This window comes from Drosophila melanogaster, chromosome 3L (assembly GCF_000001215.4).
Source record: "Drosophila melanogaster chromosome 3L".
Taxonomy (NCBI): Eukaryota; Metazoa; Arthropoda; class Insecta; order Diptera; family Drosophilidae; genus Drosophila; species Drosophila melanogaster.
In genome coordinates, this window is record NT_037436.4 from 19,584,842 (window position 1) to 19,601,444 (window position 16,603).

A 16,603-nucleotide genomic window follows, 5' to 3' on the forward strand; every position below is an offset into this window, starting at 1 on the left:
TCAGTCGCAGTCGATAGCCATGCATTTTTCACAGGATCTATAGTTTATTAGCCCCTTACCTGTTACCCACACTTAGCAAACCTTTATACTGTTTTGAATCGAATATAATCGAAAAAGAAAGTTACTTGAAACCGAATTGTATCTCCAAAATGTATAGTTTAATTAATTATAGTTAATTTATAATTTATTTATAAAAACATGACCAAATCTTAATATTAATTTGGTTCACCCAGCGCACCCAAACATGATTTGCAATAAATATGTTTTATTTTTGATAATACAACATTACAAATATCACTGAATATCTATCAAGGACACGGCTTGTACACATGCTTATGGCAAAGTGCTTTCCAAGCCAAAAAATTCACTAAAGATTTGGCCCTGCAAACATTTTCCATTCCATAGTTTATGGGCCAATTGGGATAATTATGAATTTTTTTAGTTGAACGCACACATTCAAATCAAAAATAAAAATCTAAATTTAAAAAGAAAAATTTTCAACAATCTTCAGACCAACTGATTATTAGCAAAATCTTTTAAGGCCAGTTTTAGCCAATCTTCTTTGGAAGTGAAAATGGAAGCCTGGCCAGTTCTAATATTACTAGGCGAGTGAGGGATTTCGGAGTGATTTTCTATTTGGCGGCCGGAGCAGATCCTTCGCTCTGCTGAGAGTCATTAAACTGTTTGTGCCACTCGAGATTCATCTTTGTGACGGATTCTCCTTTCTTGGCGGCCTGCTTGCCACTGTACACCATAATGGCGCATCCCACGGCGGTGAGTGCGATCATTATGTTGGCCAGGCGGATGCGCATTTTGTTGCGGCAGCGCTCCATGACATCCTGACTGCAAGTTTTGACACCAAAACTTAGACACCTGTTGCATTTGCTCTCTAAGAATCGGCACTTACCTAACGAAATTGGGAATCTCGGACTGCGACTTGTATTTGCCGGTCCAAACCAACATACGGCGCTCCAGATTGTTTGGCTCGTGGTTCTTGATCGTCTCTCGCAACATCTGACTGGTGCCGAAGGATCTACGCACCAAGGCGCCAATTAACCCCGTTTTGCTTAGCATATTGCCTTTTTTAATCGTTTCACAAGTAATCTTGCAAAAGAGAATTGGAATTTTATGCAATTCGATTAACAGTGGTTGCTAACATAACAGAGCTGTCACACGGTCGATAACTGTGAAAACAGCTGGGATTTCTTTGGTCACCCTGAGAGACGTTCACACTGTACAATGAAGTGATTGAAAAAATGAACAACAAACTAAACTAAACTGGAAATTCTTTGTTAATCAGGTGAAATTTTGATGGTGCTAAAACTGCTGGAAAAAATAAATCTGATATTTAAAAATATATAGTAGGGAAAAATATTAGAAGTAAAGCAGTGTGACCATCTCTGAAATATGCTTAGTCGACCCAGCAACGGTCACTCTGCTATCCCCTTTAGTTTTCGTTTGCGGTGGAATAAAAGTCGGAAAAGTCAATTAAAAGCCGACTGCCACACGTCCAGAAAGCGAATTTGCGATCAAGGTCAAGATGAGCGAGTACACAAGCATTCTGCAGCGCGAGTTTCCCAAAATCGACCACGAGCTGCTCACCTATGTCGTTGGCGTGCTCACCGGAAGTAAGTGCCTTGCACTAGCCTGTGATCTTTTATTCTTTACCCCGCACACAAATTCCAATTGCCAGGCGAGGAGGACTTCGAAAGCGGCGATGACATCTTCGAAGCGGTGGGCGACATCCTGCAGAGCGTCGACTGTGATAGGTCGGAGGAGAGTGTACGTACGCTTTGCGAGCAGTTCCTCAACATCATGAAGAACAACGAGGTCAACGTGGAGCGAAAGGTTCTCAACGCGCCGGTCAACATCGAGGAGATGGCCAAGAACATGGAGCGGCTGGACAAGGATATGCAAAGCATCTGGGTGGCCAACAAAGATGGCGCCAATGTAAGTGTTCCCCTTGACGAACCACTCCAATAAACTGAATGAACGGCGCCATCAATACGACTTTCATTAAATAACAACTAAACTATTCTTATTTTAACAGAAAGTGGACTCCAAGAAACTAGGAAAGGCGGAGGCCAAGCTGCAGCAGAAGCAGGAGAAACGGCAGGAGGTGAACAAACATGGTATGATTCCTGTTGCGGTGAAGCTACAAACGGCCACAGCCTCACAGGTGACCAACAAGAAGAACACCAAGCTGGATCAGAAAGGTCTTAACCGATCCATGGACATCAAGATCGAAAACTTTGACCTGGCTTTTGGCGAAAAGTGAGGCAACCTAACTGTCGAAATTGAGCAACCGAAAATTATTGTTAATTCCATTTAGAGTTCTTCTGCAGAATGCGAATCTGCTGCTGTCTTACGGACGCCGCTATGGTCTGGTGGGACGCAATGGCCTGGGCAAGACTACACTGCTCCGCATGATTGCCGAGCGACAGCTACAGATCCCTTCGCACATATCGGTGCTGCACGTGGAGCAGGAGGTGGTTGGCGATGACACACCAGCAGTGGAGAGTGTGCTGGAATGTGATACTGAGCGAACGAGACTTCTGACCCGCGAGAAGGAGATTCTGGCTGCCCTTAACAATGGAGTTCAGGATGCGACGCTGTCCAATGAGCTGAGCGAGACCTACGCCTCTCTGCAGAACATCGAGGCGGACAAGGCTGTGGCCCGCGCATCTGTGATACTTAAGGGCTTGGGATTCGATGCAGATATGCAGCTGCGTCCAACTAAATCCTTCTCAGGCGGCTGGCGCATGCGTCTTGCTTTGGCCAGGGCACTGTTCTCAAAACCCGATCTGTTACTGCTCGATGAGCCGACGAACATGTTAGACATCAAAGCCATTATTTGGCTGGAAAACTATCTGCAGACATGGGCCACCACCATTCTGGTAGTTTCTCACGATCGCAACTTCCTGGACACGGTGCCGACAGACATTATTCACCTACATTCCCAGGAACTGGAGGCATACAAGTAACTATTACAAATTACAAAATGTAGCCTAATTTAAATATAAATTGTTTTTTCCCCAGGGGAAACTATGAACAGTTCGAGAAGACCAAGACGGAGAAGCTGAAGTCCCAAAGACGTGAATACGAGGCCCAAATGGCTCACAGAGCTCATGTCCAGGACTTCATCGATCGCTTCCGATACAACGCAAACCGTGCCTCGTCTGTGCAATCCAAAATTAAAATGCTCGAAAAGCTGTAAGTACAAAAATATAAATTAAAATAATGACTGGAAGAAATTTAAAACATCTACGTTCGCTTTGCAGGCCGGAACTAAAGCCAGTGGAAAAGGAGACTGTGGTCACGCTCAAATTCCCCGAAGTGGAACCCCTTAATCCTCCCGTGCTGGCCATTTCGGAGGTTACTTTCCGTTACAATCCAGAAGATCCACTGCCCATCTTCAAGGGCGTCAATCTCTCAGCCACATCGGACTCTCGAATTTGCATTGTCGGAGAAAACGGAGCGGGAAAGTCGACGCTGCTGAAGATTATTGTCGGTCAACTGAGCACTATTCACGGAAACATTGTCCTGCATCGCGGTCTTCGAATTGGATATTTTGCGCAGCACCATGTGGACCATCTGAATATGAATGTAACGTGTGTGGGAGTTTTGGCAGAACTGTTTCCTGGTCGCCCGGACGAAGAGTATCGCCGGCAGTTGGGCAGCTTCGGCATATCCGGACCACTGGCACTGCAGAGCATTGCCAGTTTATCTGGAGGACAAAAATCACGAGTGGCCTTAGCAAAGATGTGCATGGGTAAGATAGTGACTATCCATCTTCTTTCAATAACATTAACATCAACATAATATATTTATTTTATAGCGGAGCCAAATTTCCTGGTGCTCGATGAGCCGACTAATCACTTGGACATTGAAACCATTGATGCTTTGGGCCGAGCCATAAATGCCTTTAAGGTAAAGTGGACTTTAGTGGAAATTTACACCATGAAATACATGTGTACTGTCTTTCTTAGGGCGGCGTAATCCTGGTTTCCCACGACGAACGCCTCATTAAGGTCGTCTGCAAGGAACTCTGGGTGTGTGGCAATCGCACAGTCAGAGCGATCGAAGGTGGTCTGGACGAGTATAAGCGCGAGGTTTACAAGGAAATCGAAGCTAATAGTTGAATTAAATGTAATTATTAATTACTATATTTGTGAAACAGCCTAGCAATAAATTTATATTATGCCTGACACAAGATGAAAATTGTATTTTCGAAAGGATCATAACAAATATACTCAAGTTTATTGATGGGATTTAACTGCGATTTATACACTTTGTCATAGAAATTAACAATTAAAGAAAATACATTTAATTATATCGGTTGCTATTCCAAACTTATTCTTTTTCTGATGCCTGATGAATGAGTTTTCGGCGCAGTTCAAAAAGCAACAGCGTCAGAGCAGATGCCACATTCAAGCTATCGATGCCAGCTGCCAGCGGGATGTAGATGCACTTTCCCTTACCTCCAACCAAGTTTAAGAAACTGACAATATAAAAACATAATTAGCATTCCATTTTATAACTTATTCGTTTCCCCCCTTACCGGTAAGCTTCCTCACTGACTCCGTGACTCTCTCCGCCAATAATGAGCAAGTTATGGGCTCCAAGACCCTTGATATCTGCATAGTCAATGGTCTGGTTGTTCTCCCGCTTCCTTTGGTTGGTCTCGGCAATGAAAACATGACAGTCGTCGGCCGCCTCTGGCGGAATGGTTAGCGCGAGCTCATCCCAAGTTACATCATCCCGAATTGGAACTCTAAACTGACCGCCACAGCCTCCTCTCAGGGCCTTCGATTCCCAGGGATCACAGCAGCCGTGGGTGACCACCACCTGACTGCAGGGCAGCGCGGCGCAGGTCCTTATAATGCTGCCCAGATTGTTGGGCTCCCTGATGTTGTCGCACACAACTGTAATGGGAAAGGGCTGAGAGCCCAGACGCTGTTGCTCCGCCAGGTTTTTCTCCAAGCCTTTGTCCGACGGCCTGTCGAAGATAGCCATCAGACCGGGAGGAGTTACCAGCGATGACCACGTCTTTAGGTCGTGCTGCGGCACTTTGTAAATCTTGGTACCCGTCTCCACCTGTGCCACGCCTACTTCCTCCTTGACCAGAGCCAACTGATCTTTCTGGGAGAAGAGGAGTACTTCCATTTTGAGACCACATTGCAGGGCTTCCTGGATGAGACGACGGCCTTCGACGATGATCTGCCGGTTCTTATCACGGCGCTTGCGGGAGCGCACTGTGGTTAGTAGGGTGCTGGTAAGTGGATCCTGCAGAGTGAGACGCACAAACTCCAGATTCAGCTCATTGTCCTTAATTACTGGAGCGGGAGTTGGAGCCACTCGTGGTGCAGGATTAGATGGAGCTGAGAGGTTGCGAGATGCAACTGAGGCAAATGGCACCTTTGGTTTTCTACCGGCAAATCGATTCTTGCGTAAAGCTTCCCTCGTGTTCATCGGCTCATGCCTTAAATCTGAATTCCCGAATAGATTGGCCTCTATGTCCAGTGCGTCCTGGATCTCTCCTCGGGGACCACTGGAACTGCTCAACCGCAGCACATTTAAGTTATTCACATTCCTTATATTCGCTTGAAGCGAGCGTTTAAATATATTACACAGCATGGCCGATTCAATTCAATCCAATTCAACTTCACTGAACATCTGTTTGCATAGTCATGGGCGTAAGCAAACACATTTAAGGGGGGATTATTATTTTAATCCCAAAAAAAAATGCAGAAAAACTCTAAGCAAATGAATTTTTGCGATACAAGAACAAAGTGATTCATAATCTTAAATTCGAAGTCCCCCGAATCAGAAACTTCACTACGCCCATGCAAGCAGTGTTGAATAACGCGACAGTTAGGCAATCCAACACTTGTGTTAAACAGGCGGTTCATTTAAAATTCGGCTTTGATTAATAAAAATATATTTTTTATTTCACTTTTAAAATTTTTGTTAGCAGTTAATAACAATTGGAAAATAACTAAAAACTAATAGCGCAATAAGTTGTCCTACTCGGGTGTTACATAATTAAGCAGCCATAACATAATACAATAATTTAAAATAACAATGCAAAAGTCAAACGCCTTCAATTGCAAAGACGAGAGGGGGATAGTTTTGTAAAACAAAATTAATATGGAGAGCCAATATAAACAATTAAAAACAAAAGAAATTCATCTAAATTGGGGGCTTGGTGCGGTGGCGTAAGCACTAGTATTTAAATAAATCCTTATATTAACCATAATTCATAATCTGTTCCATCCTAGCCGGGACCGGAGTCCTTTCACGAAGTTTGTTCATAACAATGTACACTTTAGGATTACTACTATCACCGTTACATCTTACATGGCTAAATGCTAATTGTTAATTGAAGTTCCATAAATATTAATCAATGCCTCTAACTTTAGGCGTATATACACGGCTTAATCTACTCGCGTTACATCGGTTATGTTGAGTTGGCCGTAGAACTGCTACTGGACTGCTGGGTCTTCCGCTGCCGGGCGCCGCGTCCGGACAGCAGGTATGACAAGTCAATGGGTTGCTCCTGTGCCGTTTGTGCATCCAGACACTTAAGCTTCATAGTTATCAAAACGTTCTCTAAACGCGATTTCCTCTTCTTAAGCATCTTTAGGGAGATTGAAAACAAAGTTAATTGTAATAGATTGATTTCAAAACTTGTTCAAAACTCTGCACACCTGTTTATTGGGCGCCACGGGTGTTACGACATGGACAGCAGTTGCATCCGCTGGGGCACTGATCCCACGAGGCTTTCGCCCAACCATCTTGGCCTGATGCTGTTCCTGCCTGCCAGACACCTTGTGCATCGTTGTTGGCCCGGCTCCTACGTCTAATTCAGTCTTTTGCTTCCTTGTCTTCAGCAACGACGGATCCACATCATGGGGCTACACATTAATGCTCATTAGTTAACTGGCGTTATTATTATTTAAAATATTAAACTTACCGCATAGCTCTTGGAGATCTTAATCTTCTCGGGAAATTTTCTGAAGGCATAGCTCTTGGTGCAGGCTGGATGGTTGGCCTTGGCCTTTGAGAAGAACCTTGCCGTCTTGTCCACACGCAGCTCGCAGATGTAGCAATGATCCTCATCGTTGCATTCCATGGGGCGTCCTTTACAGAAAGTTGTTCGATCCAACACCCAGCAGCGTCCAATGACCAACTCAATGGGTACCACCTCATAAAGTGAAACTCGTACCACCTCATTGGGGTAGAAACGACGCGATGGTTCGTGGAAAGTTTCATGAGGACGCAGGAAATGGTGTCCGAATATAAAACGCTTTCCCAGTTCGTTTTTCCACAAGTGCTCCACCCGAAAGATATCGCACTCTTGGTAATCAATGGCTCCGATCGTTTCATAGGTGTGCTTCTTCGTCGGTAACACCTTGCCGGACTCATCCTTGATGGGGATGTCTCGTAGGACATAGACGGCATCGCCCTGTCGTACCTGCAGATCACCACGCATTAGGGAGAGATAGTAACGGTGTCCCTCTTCGGTAAATTCCTCCAGGGGAATTTCTCGATCCACTTCCCTTGGCTCGCAACGCTCGCACTGATAATTATCCGCATCGATGTCAGCTTTGGTACATTCAGTATGCTGCCACACCATGCATTTGGAGCACTGAATCATCAAGCCTTCATCTTTGTACAATCCACAAATACATCGGATTACATCCTCATCAGGAGAGGCCTCAATAGGAAGCAGGGGTGGCGGAGTCACTTTCAATGGCACAATTGGGGAATCTCTTTCCTTTGCTCCTGGTGATTTCTTCACTGCTATCTTTCCAGGTTCCTCCTCTGACGAAAGCACTTCCTTTGGTTTAAAGCTCTGCAACGATTCCGAATCACCAAGAATCTCCACCAGCTGAACATAGCTGGCGATCTTCTGTTGCTCATAGCTATCCTTCAGGGACTGCAGCGCTTTTTCCTTGCCCTCATCATCGCCGTGTTGCTGCTTGGCCTCCACAAAGAGCTGCTGCATGTGGTCATCGAATTCCTGCGGCGTTTTGTAATGTCCCTGCTCCACCTGGGCTTGTATCGATCTGAATTCCACTTTTGAAGTTGCAGCTGTAGAACCCAATTTTCCACTCAAAGTGGTCTTTATAGGCTTCTTTTTCTTGCTGGACACTGTCGTCAACAAATCGGACATTTTGAGGGTCTCCATGGCACTGCAAATATCCCTTAGAACTACAGCCATTTTGGCCATTTTCTCTAGTTCGGGATCATGCACTGCCTGTGTGAGTCCACGGGTTTTTATGTTGCGAGGCGAGCAGAGCGCGGAAATCTGCGCTGCCAAGGAAGGAGAAGATGGTGTGGAGGGACGTCTACCAGGAATGTCCCCATTAGTGGTGCCAAGTGCTGGCGAGGATGCAGTCGCCGCTGCATCTGACGCCCGCTTGGCCTTGCATCTGCGTATCTAATGAAAGATAAATAAATATTTTTTAATATATATTTCGTATATTAAAATAAGTAAACCAACCTTTTCGAAGTTCCTGACTAGAAATGTGTTGAATTGTCTGACCAGTTTCTTTTCTTTTTCGGACAATGGTTGAAGCTTTGCCACCGCCACTGCTGATGAAATATCTTTTCCCGCCTGCCGTTGAGCATGCTTTTTGGCCTTCTGCTTCCGTTGGCGCCCGTTTCGGCCAGAAAGTCCCTCTCCAGATGGCTTGGCCTCCACAGCAGGAAGGGGTTTAACTCTCTGCGACTTGCCACCAATGACACCACGACACTGGGGCGTGTTGCACCTGCAGGGCTGACCCTCTGAGGGATTGAACAGCGAAAAGTTGTAATCGTATGTCAGCTCCTCCCCCTCCTCTATGGCTCTTTTGGCGAATAAAACCATTCTAGATAGGCCGTTAACACTCCATTTTTGCATCTCGCAATTGGGTTCGCAAGAATGGTTGACAAACCTACAATCGCTGCCCATCCGCTGACCGTCGATAACCAGTCCTCCATCCAAATGTAAGCAATAGTGGTGGGTGTCATTTAGGTAGATGCTGGCCATCCTCTGCTTGAATTCCTTTTCCGTGACTACCTCGCCCACGTACTCCAGAATGTAGGTTCCCTTCGCAATGGGTAGCTTAGTTCGCACTCCCCATCCTTTATCTGCCGTCATAAAGCGCTCCACTCCGGGTGCGACGGCATGTCGCTGGATCTTCTGATTTCGGCACTTCTCTCCAGCCGGGCAATTGCTGGGCGAGCACTCCGTATAAACCATGCGGTTGAGACAGTTGTCCAAACAAGACTTCTCGCCCTGGTTCTTACAGTTACAGGTGGGATGATCGAATCCCGCCAAATTTGGACGCACTGACTCTGCGTATACATTGGTGCGGATCTTTCGGTAATTCCAGGATGGCACAACGTTTCGAGTGGGTAATTTGGAATTAGTGTAAGCCCACCAAATGTCGTAAGGTAGCTCAAAGTCCATTTCAGTCCTTCGGAGGTACTTTTCGCAATAGGGAGGTGGTGGTAGAAGGCTCGCAGGACCCACTTGCTCCTCCAGGCCTGGTTTTTTGTTCACCTTTGCTGGGGGCGGCATCAGGGATTGTTTGTAATGATTCGAGAAGAGTCCTGCTACAAGATAGGTCTTCTTGACCTTAGATAGTTTCCGCAAGGATGTGGTTGATGCCTTGTCCTCGCTGGATTCACTGCAACTGGCATAGTCCTGCGGACCGGGGTTGTGGGACTCACTGGCAGGCAAGGGATCGTGCTCGGTAGGAATACTGTCTAGCCGTTTAGCCTCTGCTTCTGCATCTATTTCTTCTTGACTGACGGGAATTTCTGGTGGAATCTCTTCCACCGTCACTGGCTGGACTGGCTTCTCCTTTTTTGGTTGGGTTCCAGCCTCTAAGTTCTTTCGCCGCTTCAAGCGAATCTTGCAGCTGAAATTCGTATTGGGATCGATGCCATCTGGTAGTCTAATATTTGGTTCCATTTTGTTTTTTTTCTGTTGAGGAGGTGGTGTGGGTGGTGGCTCTTCCAGTACCGGCTGCTTGGGTTGCCGGCCACGTTTTTTGGCTGGCCTTATCTCAGGTTCCGATTTGGGCGGCGGTTGAGGTGCAGCTTCAGCTTGTTCCCTGTTCTTAGGTTTTCTACCTCGCGGTCTTCCTCTAGCTGGTGTTTGAGGACGCTGTAGGCGCTCCAGGGCCACCACCGATAATCGAGGGGCTTTTTGATTGGTCCTGGCCACAAAGGTTTCTCTGGCCTCGCCTGCTTGGGGAACTCGCTCGCAATCCAGTGGAGGATTAGGTGCCGCCTGCACATTGACATTATTGCTACTCCTGGTCTCTCTTAGGGATTGCAGTGGCTCATCATCGGGATCAAACTCCGGCTCGTGCTCATCAATCACGGCTGTTGTTTGCTGCTCCACGCTAACTTTACGTTTCTTCCTGCGAACAGTGGGAAATCCAGTTCGATTTATCTTTTTCCGCTTGCGTTTCAGAAGAAGATTGCCTCCCGTTTTGTGTAGCAAGGTTTCGACAACGCGCTGGCCAACCTCCTTTTTCGTATCCTCCTTAATGTCCAATGCTGAGAGCAGTGGAGATTCGACCTCTGCTTTGGTTATGACGGATTCGTTCAGTTTACTAAGAGGAATTTGGATTTCCAGCTCCACAGATGGCTCGAACACACCGGGGGGAGGATAGCTACCAGCTGGGGATTGAAGCTGAACGAGGTCCTTCGCTGCCGACACCTTCTGTTTAGCTGCTCCTCCTCTCCTCTGCTGTTTGAGGGAACACAAGGAACTAGGACTTATATCCAGCAACTTTCCACCACTTATGGAATTATTATCGACAACAATTCTCAGGGGAGAATTACTGGCCGACGAGCCAGCTCCGCTCACAGACGTAGGTTGCTCTAGGAGATGTCTTTTTTTGGGCGTTAGCGCAGATTTTACGCTCCTAGCATTAAACTGGGCTTGCGATTTGGTAGACGCAGTGCTCTTAGCAGCCGCCGCGGCTGCAGCCCAGGCCTCTGCGTTCAATTTCCCATTGGCGAATGCTACTTCCGCCGGCGGACGCTCTCCTGGAGTCAAAAGATAGTGGCGCTTTTTCAACGGCAACTTGTGATCATCGGGACTGGAACTGTCATTGCTTTGAGATTTCTTGTGTCGTCGTTTGGTATTTCCATTACTGCTTCCGCTGCCATTGGGAGTTCCACTAGCGCTAGCTGATAGCATAGCGAAGTCCACTAGGGGCTCACTCAGCTTTCTCTTCTTTAGGCCCCGTTTTAATGGTTTGGAAAGGGTGGAAGCTGGTCCTCCTCCATTCAGAGTCAACTGCTGGGCAGGGCTTGGTGCTGCTAGGGTGGCCTGCAGCTTGTTGGCATCGGCCAATAGCTTCTCTTTGCCACTGCTTCCGGTCAAACGATCATCTTGGATGCGACACCTTGAGTTGAAGGTGCTTGTGATTATCTCGATTTCGGTGAGCAGCTTGGAATCAATGTTCAATGATTTGTTGTGACTGAAACTCTTCCGGCGATGTCTGCGACGCATTCTAGACACCCCAGACACATAGCTGCTGCACATACTGGCTGCCGATGAGCGGCGAGATTTAATCTTGCAGGACGATTTGCTGGGAGCCGGGGTTTCTTTACGCTGGTTCATCATTTTACTAATGAAGTTATCCGGGTTGGTGGCAGACAAACTACCGCCTCGACCGAAATACTGCCCGGTGGTCACATAGCGATTGATTTCGCCGTACTTCTTGCTGGCACTTGTCGTGGGAAGGCTTTTAAGGCTCGGCTTACTGATGTATTCGTTGCTCTCCTCACTGCTCTGGCCCAGAGATAATCCAGCTAGCTGAAGGATGTCCTGGTCCTCGACAGTATCGTCTGCTGAGCTCTTCAAGAGCATGGAAGCCCGGCGCTTCCGCCTCATCCTTAGGCCTGACTTTCCAGATTCCTTGCAATCACTCCGGTAGCCGCAGCTCTTTGCCCTGCTCCTGCGACTCATACAACTCTTGGTGCTGTATCGACTCTTGCAGCTGGCATCGGACTTGTAACCGGAGTTGTGGTTGTGGCTGCTCCGCTGATGTCGTACGCTTCCGTAATCCGAGACGTAACCGCTCTTAGCGGCCAAGACCTTACTGCAAATAGTGGTGCTTGCTCCTGTTCCACTAGCCGCACCCACACTCATACTCCTCAGCCTAAACTTCTTGTTCACGTCGATCTCTCGCCACAGCGGATCAAGCTGAAGTTCCTCTTTGTTGGATGAACTGCAGGCTGTCTTTTTATTGTTCTGCCGTCGCTTACTCCTGGGCGGTGGATAGAGCACCCGCTCAGTGGCATACATTCGCTTGTCCAGATACGCCATGTCGATCTTAGGCTTGCTGCTGGAGGCGATTGGCAGCGATCCCGTCGGCACAGCATTCTCATTTTGCATTTTCGGGGAGGGAGTAGTGCTCTGCGTTGTGCTAGTGGTGCTTATCACACCCGAATCGGCAGATTCGTTTATAGCAGGGCCAGAGTTTCCTGGGGCAGGAACTGTGGGAACCACTTTTTTGGGTCTACCTCTGCGCTTTCGAGGAACAGCTGTTTGGACTAGGGTCTCCTCCTTAGCTTTAGCCACTTTCTCCTCCGCAAGCTTCGCATTGACGGTCTGCCCCAGCATCTGAGTCTTCTCCATGAAGTCTTGCAGCAAAGTTGACTGGTACTGGGGTAGGTTCTTGTCCTTGGCCGCTTTGCGGAAACTTCCTTCCACAGTTGTGTCCTCCGTATCGCTCTCCACTCGCTTGATAGCCGCCTGCACCAGGTTAGGTAACTCGTTGTCGCTGGACGAGATTCCGATATCGAGGGTGGGTTTGCTGGCCGACTGTGCCGCCTGGATGATAGCACTTAGCAGCACTCGCGGAGCTCTCTGCTGATGCACCTTCAAGGGCAGATCGTCCTCTGAGTCCGAGGAAAATGCCGAGATCTGTGACTTCTTAGACTTAGACACTTTGTCCGATTTACTAATCCCACTGGAACTTGCCAGCTTCTTGCGCTTGACCTTCACTTTCTTGCTGACCGCTCTATTTTTGGCCTCCGAGCAGCCGGACTCGGTGTCCTGGGTAGACATTTTTCTGGACTTTGGGGGTTTCTTGGTTGCTACGACTCCTAACGTGGGGCGGATGGCCGAGATTCTCATTCGCAGTCCATCGGTGTCCGAACGCTGCACGCTAAACTGGGTGGCTGACTTGATCGACTTCGACTGGCTCGATTGATCCGTAATGGAATCGGTTTCCTGAGGAGAACAACACACTTTACATATAGCATTGCATAAAGGGTGCCATTTTAAAGACTTGCCTCATTTTCACTGCCGGATTCTTGTGCGCGTTGCGTTTCCAGAACCTTTGCTGCTGCCGTCTCATTTTGGCTACAGCTCATATTTTGGAGTCGCTGGGGAGCTGCAAAGGTTCGCTTTTGTTAGCCAAGTGTTTTTAATTCGATTTGGTGGCACTCTTAATCGCCTTTAAAGTAGGTCAAACCGCGGTGACATCGTCCAAAAAAAAAACCATTACCTACAGCACACTTACGCTTGATTGTTTTCTGGGCTAGTAGTAGACCTCAGTAGTCGGTTTCGTTTGTGCCGAAATGACAATCTATTGCTGCACACATTGCATTTGCACTTTTCTTGAGCCTTAGGCCGTGGCTTGCCTGCTTCTAAAATGGCGCCGTTTTCACTTTCCCAAAAACTGCTTTGTTCGACGCCCGACGACGGCGCAACGTTGCAACGCTTCTCGCATGTGGCACATTAATCCGCGGTACCGATAATTCACTTTTTTCGCGACTAGTGGGCGGTGGCGGGGCGCATCAATTGTTATTGTTAATGTGGCGCAACAACAAAAAGCCAGGCAACCAAAAATTTACGAACATAAATAAAGAAAAAGACTGCGTTTCAGTGTGCCCAGCTGGGGTGTACGTGATGTCTACGCGACAGTGTGACCTTGCGGCGGAATTTAGCAGGCAACTATCGCGAACAATAGTGGATTCTATTCAAAAATAGCTGGAAAAAAACAAGCCGATTATTGTATAACAATGTGAAACCAGTAATATTAATATGACATTTTTTATGAATTAAAAATGAATTCTTATATTTTTTTTACTATTGTAACTAAATATTTGTTATGGGAATATATTCCTTACATGAACTCGCAAATAGCAAAATTTTAGGTGACCATAAAACTAATTATAGCAGACGATATGAAACAACAAAAAAGCCAGAATAGCTAGATTTTCTCTTTTGGGTGTGTGCACACTGGCCGAGCAGCTCGGCGATTATTATTTGTTTATTTGTAAAAACCTGGGAAATGAGTGGAAAACCGTCGAAACCGAGCAGCCCCTCCAGCAGCATGCTGTACGGCTCCAGCATCTCGGCGGAGTCCATGAAGGTGATCGCGGAGAGCATCGGAGTGGGCTCCCTGTCGGATGACGCCGCCAAGGAACTAGCGGAGGATGTGTCCATCAAGCTGAAGAGGATTGTACAGGATGCGGCCAAGTTCATGAACCACGCCAAGCGGCAGAAGCTCTCAGTGCGGGACATCGACATGTCCCTTAAGGTGCGAAATGTGGAGCCGCAGTACGGTTTCGTAGCCAAGGACTTCATTCCATTCCGCTTCGCATCTGGCGGAGGACGGGAGCTGCACTTCACCGAGGACAAGGAAATCGACCTAGGAGAAATCACATCCACCAACTCTGTAAAAATTCCCCTGGATCTCACCCTGCGCTCCCATTGGTTTGTTGTGGAGGGAGTGCAACCCACTGTGCCCGAAAACCCCCCTCCGCTCTCGAAGGATTCCCAGTTACTGGACTCGGTCAATCCAGTTATTAAGATGGATCAAGGCCTAAACAAAGATGCGGCAGGCAAACCCACCACCGGCAAGATACACAAGCTGAAAAACGTGGAGACCATTCATGTCAAGCAACTGGCCACGCACGAGTTGTCCGTGGAGCAGCAGTTGTACTACAAGGAGATCACCGAGGCGTGCGTGGGATCTGATGAGCCGCGGCGCGGGGAAGCGCTGCAGTCGCTGGGATCCGATCCTGGCCTGCACGAAATGCTTCCCCGCATGTGCACCTTCATTGCCGAGGGAGTTAAGGTCAATGTGGTTCAGAACAACTTGGCGTTGCTTATTTACCTCATGCGCATGGTTCGTGCGCTTCTGGATAATCCTTCGCTGTTTCTGGAGAAATACGTAAGAAATTTCTTATTGTATTGTTCTTTGTTTCTCATAAAAACGATGTTGTCTCCGCATAGCTCCACGAACTGATACCCTCGGTGATGACGTGCATTGTGTCCAAACAGCTGTGTATGCGCCCCGAGCTGGACAATCACTGGGCCCTGCGAGACTTTGCCTCCCGACTGATGGCTCAAATCTGCAAGAACTTCAATACCCTAACCAACAATCTGCAAACCCGTGTCACCCGGTAAATCACATCCACTTAAATTAAATAACCTTTTAACATCCATTTCCCAACCTTCAGCATCTTCAGCAAGGCCCTGCAGAACGACAAGACCCACCTGTCCTCGCTTTACGGCTCTATTGCGGGTCTCTCGGAGCTGGGGGGCGAAGTCATAAAGGTTTTCATCATACCCCGCCTTAAGTTCATATCGGAGCGCATTGAACCTCACCTGCTCGGCACCTCCATCAGCAACACTGACAAGACAGCAGCAGGTCACATCCGCGCCATGCTTCAGAAGTGCTGTCCCCCGATTCTCAGGCAAATGCGCTCAGCGCCAGATACAGCGGAGGACTACAAGAACGACTTTGGCTTCCTGGGGCCGTCGCTGTGCCAGGCAGTAGTCAAAGTTCGAAATGCGCCCGCCTCAAGCATTGTAACCCTGTCATCCAACACTATCAACACGGCACCCATCACGAGTGCAGCACAAACAGCAACAACCATCGGACGAGTGTCCATGCCCACCACACAGAGACAGGGGTAAATAACACTTTTAAGCATAAAATAAAATTCCAGCCAAGCATTTGATTCCTAATGGAAACCATGTTGACATGTCTTTTTATGCCCATTACTAAGCGGTTAAATATTCTTTTGTTTTAGAAGTCCCGGAGTCTCGTCCCTGCCGCAAATAAGAGCCATTCAGGCCAACCAGCCGGCGCAAAAGTTTGTGATAGTCACCCAGAACTCGCCGCAGCAGGGCCAGGCGAAGGTGGTGCGGCGTGGCAGCTCTCCGCACAGCGTGGTCCTCTCCGCGGCCTCCAACGCTGCCAGTGCCTCCAATTCGAACTCAAGCTCGAGCGGCAGTCTACTAGCGGCTGCACAGCGGAGCAGCGATAATGTGTGTGTTATTGCCGGTAGCGAAGCGCCAGCAGTTGATGGTATAACAGTTCAATCTTTCAGAGCATCCTAGACGCCAACTCGCTGATCATTGAGACGGAGATTGTGCGCGCACCGCCCGAGCTGGACGATCTCTCGCACCTGGAGTAGCCAGCTTAGTTCGTAGTCCACATTTTGTCATATTGTATGCAATAAAATAAAAAATGCGGGTTCCTACCCCAAAAAAATGTAACCACACAAATAGGAAGAATATTAAATCATTATTTTCACACGTTTTGTGTAAAATGGATTTAGTTCT

General features: G+C 47.7%; 5 protein-coding genes across 8 annotated transcripts; 2 read left to right on the forward strand and 3 right to left on the reverse strand.

Moving 5' to 3' along the window:
• Positions 1-251: 251 nt before the first annotated feature.
• CG9231 (uncharacterized protein) lies at positions 252-1,162 on the reverse strand. 2 transcript variants are annotated; one of them, NM_001300191.1, is made up of 2 exons: positions 908-1,162; positions 252-843 (listed from the first exon to the last, which is right to left on the reverse strand). In NM_001300191.1, exons 1-2 carry the CDS (start codon positions 1,072-1,074, stop codon positions 633-635), a joined length of 378 nt encoding a protein of 125 aa, NP_001287120.1. In that variant the 5' UTR covers positions 1,075-1,162; the 3' UTR covers positions 252-632. The 2 variants fall into 2 exon arrangements, with proteins under 2 accessions (NP_001287120.1, NP_649128.1); NM_140871.3 differs by having other exon boundaries at positions 908-1,129.
• Positions 1,163-1,411: 249 nt separating this feature from the next.
• Positions 1,412-4,270, forward strand: CG9330 (uncharacterized protein). Its single transcript, NM_140872.3, has 8 exons — positions 1,412-1,628; positions 1,694-1,950; positions 2,051-2,274; positions 2,333-2,980; positions 3,040-3,213; positions 3,282-3,772; positions 3,839-3,930; positions 3,990-4,270. Exons 1-8 carry the CDS (start codon positions 1,541-1,543, stop codon positions 4,140-4,142), a joined length of 2,127 nt encoding a protein of 708 aa, NP_649129.1. The 5' UTR covers positions 1,412-1,540; the 3' UTR covers positions 4,143-4,270.
• Positions 4,231-5,683, reverse strand: CG14100 (uncharacterized protein). The gene is made up of 2 exons (NM_140873.4): positions 4,562-5,683; positions 4,231-4,501 (listed from the first exon to the last, which is right to left on the reverse strand). Exons 1-2 carry the CDS (start codon positions 5,635-5,637, stop codon positions 4,354-4,356), a joined length of 1,224 nt encoding a protein of 407 aa, NP_649130.2. The 5' UTR covers positions 5,638-5,683; the 3' UTR covers positions 4,231-4,353.
• A 248-nt stretch (positions 5,684-5,931) lies between these two features.
• On the reverse strand, positions 5,932-13,914 carry ash1 (absent, small, or homeotic discs 1). Of its 2 annotated transcripts, none has more exons than NM_079436.3 (6): positions 13,545-13,914; positions 13,315-13,415; positions 8,510-13,252; positions 6,977-8,446; positions 6,711-6,917; positions 5,932-6,640 (listed from the first exon to the last, which is right to left on the reverse strand). In NM_079436.3, exons 2-6 carry the CDS (start codon positions 13,393-13,395, stop codon positions 6,461-6,463), a joined length of 6,681 nt encoding a protein of 2,226 aa, NP_524160.2. In that variant the 5' UTR covers positions 13,396-13,415; positions 13,545-13,914; the 3' UTR covers positions 5,932-6,460. The 2 variants fall into 2 exon arrangements, with proteins under 2 accessions (NP_524160.2, NP_001246834.1); NM_001259905.1 differs by having other exon boundaries at positions 13,530-13,914.
• Positions 13,915-14,246: 332 nt separating this feature from the next.
• Positions 14,247-16,541, forward strand: Taf6 (TBP-associated factor 6). 2 transcript variants are annotated; one of them, NM_079437.4, is made up of 4 exons: positions 14,247-15,203; positions 15,266-15,435; positions 15,493-15,948; positions 16,069-16,541. In NM_079437.4, the coding sequence occupies exons 1-4, from the start codon at positions 14,319-14,321 to the stop codon at positions 16,376-16,378; spliced, it is 1,821 nt and encodes a 606-aa protein (NP_524161.2). In that variant the 5' UTR covers positions 14,247-14,318; the 3' UTR covers positions 16,379-16,541. The 2 variants fall into 2 exon arrangements, with proteins under 2 accessions (NP_524161.2, NP_001262056.1); NM_001275127.1 differs by having other exon boundaries at positions 16,072-16,541.
• The last annotated feature ends 62 nt before the right edge of the window (positions 16,542-16,603 follow it).